The sequence below is a fragment of the Cynoglossus semilaevis genome, chromosome 14 (genome assembly GCF_000523025.1).
Source record: "Cynoglossus semilaevis isolate Cse_v1.0 chromosome 14, Cse_v1.0, whole genome shotgun sequence".
NCBI lineage: Eukaryota > Metazoa > Chordata > Actinopteri > Pleuronectiformes > Cynoglossidae > Cynoglossus > Cynoglossus semilaevis.
Window position 1 is genome coordinate 5389584 of NC_024320.1, and position 6325 is coordinate 5395908.

A 6325-nucleotide genomic window follows, 5' to 3' on the forward strand; every position below is an offset into this window, starting at 1 on the left:
TATATATATTTATATATATAAATATGTTTGTATATAAGGAAACAGCTGGAGTGTCAATAGAGAAAAACCTTAGGGTTGAAGAGGATTTTGGTCCACTCCTGCCCCCTGTCAGTGGGATTTCCAGTGTGGGCCTGTGAACCAAGCTTTTGAAATGAATTGAACCTTCAGTAGATCAGCAGCTCCTCTGTCACCGTGGATTCGTTGTTGGTTTTCTTCAGGTATAGGTGTTGGGTATAGAAACAAACTTCTATGTAAGAAGTTTGTTTCTGAAAGCATCATGTGTCGTACCATAGTGAACCACACTTCAAAAACCCAAACTATCCTTTGAAAGAGTTCTCTCCGCCTGTTCCCTCTTCTGGAGTACAGAGGTCTTATACGAAGGGACATCAAAGTTCCTATTACTATTTCCGTGGTGATGTGTGTAAACTACCAGGATTCAGTGTCTGGGATGAAATGGGAAAAAAATGTCTTCAAGTGGAAAACAAACACCAGGTGTCAGTCTGATGTGAAGAAACACGATGACAGAAGTGCCATCCTCAGTCTTTGACCATTATTTTTTGATTTTATATCAATGTTCTTCTTTTATATTGATGGATATCAATGGACTTGAGTGTCAGTGTCCCTCACCCACATGCCACACTGCTCCTCTCTCCCTCTGCACGCATGACTCTGGCTGTCCTTGACGTAGTCACAGTAGAAAATGATCATCGCTAATTTCCAACAATAAGCAGCTTTGTGATGTCAATCAAGTGTCTCCTGCTGGTGGACTGGACCCCCAGTAGGGCACACTGTCAACAGAGCCACACGGTGCAGGTGCCCAAAATGGGGCAGGGTAACTATGATGTAGGTGACGGGTCAGGGAGATGAGGCCACGGCCACTCTGAAAGCAGCAGAACATTAATGAAATGACCTTTCCATCACATCTGACGTCAAAGCTTCGGTGTGGACGTCCTCCTCATCTGTCTGCATGTCCGCTACATCACAGCAGCCTCTGAAGCTCCTCTGCTCCGGTTCTTTAGTCCTGTGATGTGAGATCAGATGGGTTTCTGACGTGATGGGAGGAGGTTCCAGATGTTACTGACATAGTTCTGACCTGAATGTGGGGTATTTTATTTATTTTCAGAACCAGACTGAGACATGATGGCATAATGGGGTTGATCACAAAGAAACAGATTGAAGGCCTAAATAAAAAATAACATCTGAAGTCTTAGATCGTTCCAGTGCAAGCACAGGTTTGTTTGGATTTTACCTTACAAGTGTAGATGGGGATAATTCTCCATTTTACATGACATCAGTTTTTCAATCTTTTATTATGTGAATCTGTCAGATTTACTTCAGTGATAAAAAACTGACCACTGGGGGCACCTGTGGACCCAGAGCTTCTGTGTCTTTGAACTAAAATCCCTACTGTCTTTCTATGGACTTTGTGGAAGGGACATAAACAGTCACTTGAAATAATTAACATTACGTTTCTGCATTATGTTGTTCAATATGTTTCAAGTGGAGCTTGTCAACCACTCACTCTCTCATGTCAACGTCCATAAAGAAAATTAGTGATTTTAAGTCAGAGTCACAGTTCAGTGCACTGCTGCCTCCTGTGGTCAGTTTGTATCACTGAGGTAAACCTGAACAAGAACTCACAAAACAACATATTGCACTTAATAATGGAGACGGCAGTGAGTCCACCACTCCTGGGTCTATTTTTCTAAGGTCTGTTTGTATTCAATTTTTCAAAGTGTTCAGTTCCATCCGTCTTGTCTGAGGCTGGTTCTCACCCTAGGGGGCGCTCACATCCCACTCAGTGCTGACTATGTCTCTGTACCTCTATGACTTCCACACAGAAGATCACCTGACCATTAGCTACAAATATGTCAGATGTTTCTTATATATGTAGTTTAAGGGATACCTGTTTTTTCCTGCAGGACAAAAAGGATTGTAGTCAGCACTGTTTTAGGTCATTACATCGTTTTCCAAAAGACTTTATAATGACAATCTTTACAAATGATCAAATATAAATAAGGTTTAAAAAAATAAGTGGAAGAATTTGGACAAAAAAAGATTAAATTTACGAGACCATTTTAAGTTAGAATAATTCACTGTCACTCACTCAATGTTAAGGTTGAACAGAACTCTGTAAAAAAAAGAAGAAAAACTGTCCCTGGCCTTTTGTACACTATCATCCAGTAAAAAGAAGCATGTTTTACTTTTGTTCTGCAGAAAATACTCGTCCGAGAACGAAGTAACTGTTTCCATAGTAACTAAACTCCTGCAGGAAACCAGGACCTTGCTCCCCCGCACACTCCTCCTCCTCAGTACTGCAGACCAGATACAGTTTTGACACACTCTGCTTTTATTGAACAAGATGAAAATAAGTGTGAGTGGCGTGAGATTCTAAAACAGCAGCAGCGGTGCTCGTTGTGTCAGTTGTTTAAAAGAGAAACCAGTTGCCTCAGAATAATTGGTCATCGTCAGGGTTGAGTTGTTTTATAATGCACCACAGCTTCCTGTGACATCTGAGGTGAGAGAAGGTCAATGAATCCACAGCAGGAAATCATTATTAGAATGAAAATCAATGAGTTCTGCGATGACAGCAGTAGACCTGCTGCTGCTGCTGCTGCTGCTGCTCTAGTTCCACGTCTGCTGGAACCCCACTCAGTCAAAACAGCTTCAACAAAACCTCATATATAATATTTACTGTTTACACCATGGTTTGTCTGAGAGGGGTCTGAGTTTATTTTTTTATTTAGTGCACAGCTCAAATTAAAGGATAATAATTAAGATGTTTTGGTATGACGTACTGATGTGAACAGTGAGAGTGACAGTGCCATCTGAGATCGACAGTGTCCAACCAACAGTCACCGCTCTAGAGTTTTCCAACAGAATAGTCTCCTCTCACACCAAAGTCCGTAGAGGAAATCAGCGATATTAACTCACAGAGACACAGCAGATGCTGGTCCTCTGCTGCCTCCTGTGGCCAGTTTGTGTCTTTAAAGGAAATTTGAACAGATCATTTCAAACACTGAAGTTGAAAAAAATGATTTGAACTCACTGATGGAAACACACGTGTGATAACAACAACCCCATCTGCTGTGACATCAAATCACAGATTTGTCTATGGACTTTGGTGTTGAGTATCAAGGGGTGTATTTTTCTGTCCAAATCACTGTTGATGTCAATATCTCATATAAACTATACCTAACGGAAAACTGAACTTTGAAATGAATATGCAGGAGAAACTTATTTTAATTGAATGACCAAACAAAAATAACCTTTTATTCTCTTTTTCGTATGTTTTTTTTTCTCTCTATTTTCTCTTTGCAGCAATACCCACCCACTGACATCACAGGCCAACTCAACCTATCTGACCCGTCTGTCAGCACAGTGGTGTGAAGTGAGGAAGAGGAGAGAGGGTGAATTGGAAACGAAACGAGGAGGAGGAGAATGTAAGAACCTCCTTCCTGCTCCTTCAACGTTGGTGGCAGGGATTTCTTCTTTTCTTTTTGTCTTGTTCTTTTCACCTCCTGCCAATGGGGCTTCTGAAAGGAAAACTGCCTGAGACAGAAAAAAGAACTTGCACCTTTTTCATTTAAAGTCAGGATTATCTGGCCATTGATGTTGGGTTCCTGAGCATGTGCAGAAGTAGAAGGAATACTGTCAGAATCATCTGCATATACAGTACGGCTCTTTTCTTCTGTGTGTAATCCACTTATTTACTTATTTAACCAAATCTGTTTACGTCCATTTACTATCAGATATTTACTTAATGTTTGATGTGTTTCAATTAACTGATGAGCTTTATGATATCATTTAGTTAAAAGTCACGTTTGGGTTTGTTAAAGGGATAGTTCAGGTTTGTTTGAGGTCTGCTTGTTGAAAAAATATTTTAGACATTTAATTGTAACATTCAGCTGATATTAGTTTTTTGAAATTAGTTTTACAATATCTAAGGAATGTGTCTACTACTCAGTTGTTTGGCAGACTTTCTCAGCAGTATGCTTAAGTTTGCAAACTACAATGCAAAACTCTTTAGAGAAAATCAACATTTTTTTAAATCTATTTGTTTTATTGTCATAGGAACACAGCTATTTTGTGTGTTGTGTGAGTTACGCTGAGTTTTTGTGGGAACAATTTGTTATCCCCCTTAAATACTTTAACTGACCGAAGGAGGCTAAAGGGAACCAGAAGGTTATGATTCCCCTTTGGCTAAAATCACTGATTTTCTCTATGGACTTTGGCCTGTGTGTTGTAATCATTGACTTTCTCTAGTTTCACTGTTGATCAGCTCTGTCATACAACAACACAAAGGAGTGATAATGAGAATCAGATTAACCAAAATGATAAATATTAAAAACTTAGACACAGATTCAGACAAACACGTTTTTTTGTACTATTTTTATTCTGGAACAACATTAGGGAGAACAAAAGAACTATCCCTTTACTTTTGTGACTACTTTACATTACTTATACTTAAGGTTGTACTAATATTTATTAGCCTAGTATTTCTGAACAACATACTGCAATACTTCTGAGCCTGGGTGGATATCAGCTGTTTTCTACTGCTGGACCAGCCTGTGTTTTTGAATATTTCACTTTTAGATGGTGATTTTTGACACTTTATCAGTGACGACTGCAGTGACTCACACCAGCGTGTCAGTCTATGTCTGCTTGTATCAGGATGAAGATGAATATACGTCGTCCTTTCTTGAAGGCTGTGTCCATGAGAACTGTTGAACGTGCACGTGTTCATTTCTCTGTTCAGACACTGGTGGTCTGTGTTGAAAAACAGAAAGAAAAAAACAAAGTCCTCCTCTCTCCTCCCTCAACAACAGTCTTCTCACCTCCAGTTCTCCTACAGGGGCTGCATCAAAGGGCCAGGTTTTTCCATCCAACCAGCACCTGGTACTTTGTCTTTGAAGCCCAGCTCTGACAATGTGATAAAAAAAAAGCCTTGCTTAAAAAGACCACTTAGTTTTAAAAATGATCAGAAAAGCTCCAGAGAAAAGTAGTTGGTCAAAATCGTGGCTCAATGTGTTTTTAGGATGTCAGTCTTTACTTTAACAATATTTCATTTAAACTTTCTCTAAATACTTTTATCATTTTTTTAAAATTCAGTTAAATACACATTCTCATTGTATTGAAATATTTATGTTAAAAATGGAAAATAATTTTAGGTTAATTAAGTTTTTAAGAAAACTTAATATTTTTCTTATTTTGTTTTTTAGATTTCTTTGGATTCTCTTACATTTCAAACTAGAGGTTCTTTTCTCTGAAGTTCTTCTTTATTAGATGGCATCTTTTGTGAATTCTTTGCCATAATCTCATCACTAATGAAACCAACTGAATTAAGATCATTTGATTATTTTTAATTTTTTTCTTCTTTTTTGAGACATTTTCAGGTATTAAATCATACATTTTGTGGGTAAGTAAAAACAAATTCTTTAAACTTTTCCTGATCTTTTGCTCATGTTGCCACAGTTGGGTTTCATTCTGGTTCCCGCTCACACTCTTCTCCCTGCTTTGGTTCTTCCTCCTCTTCCTCCTCTCAGCTGCTGAATAAACAGCAGAACCTCTCACTGGGTGAACTGTGACTTTAAACATTATGGTTGGATGTAAAAACGGGCCGTTTCCCATTTTCTGGAGCTGAGAAGTATTGTTTGTCTGTGATACCGATATTCCATAACTGAGTCCGGTGTCTGGCACTACAGTGCACTTTACAGGTCCAGAAGTTCTGAACCTTGAAGCCTGAAAGAAGTCAATGTACAACCCAAAAAGAAAAGCTGAAGAGAAACGACCTTTAATGTGTTGGGTTTGAATCCAGAGTGAGTTAAGAACATGTTTGAAGAACTTCCTTTTTATCAATCTGCCTGTTGTTTCGTTTTAGTTCTGCATGTGTCTCTCTGTGTTTCGACACGTGCTCTGCTTTGATATGTTTCACTTTTAGGTTGTGTTCTGTACAGGAAACTGAAAACTAAAGTGAATGACGTGTGTAAATAGAACCTGATTAAATTAACTTGGAGATCACGCTGCAGCAGTATGATGATAAGAATGTTCTACGTTGACCTAACACACACACACTGTAGATGTATAGACACACAGGCATGCATTAGCTCTCTCTCACACACACATACACACACACACACACACACATAGAACCCTGCCTGTTTTCTTACCTTTCTAAGTATAAATATTGCATTGAATCCTGTTGTTTACAAATATGTAAATAAAATTTAAAAAACTTCAGCTGATGGCCGTAGACCTGCCTGTGGTACAGTCATCCCAGGGCTCAGTTTTTGTTTCATATAAAGCTTTAACAGATTACTGGAGC

General features: G+C 38.8%; 1 protein-coding gene across 5 annotated transcripts in view; it reads left to right on the forward strand.

The window, feature by feature from the left end:
• The window catches only part of grin1a (glutamate receptor, ionotropic, N-methyl D-aspartate 1a), a 30464-nt gene extending 26084 nt beyond the window's left edge, over positions 1-4380 (forward strand). For all 5 annotated transcript variants that reach the window (XM_017038747.1, XM_017038748.1, XM_008324635.2 and 2 more), the window contains one exon: positions 3322-4380. In XM_017038747.1, coding sequence (XP_016894236.1) covers positions 3322-3390 — 69 coding nt within the window. In that variant the 3' untranslated portion in view covers positions 3391-4380. The remainder of the gene's footprint in view (positions 1-3321) is intronic.
• Positions 4381-6325: the final 1945 nt, after the last annotated feature.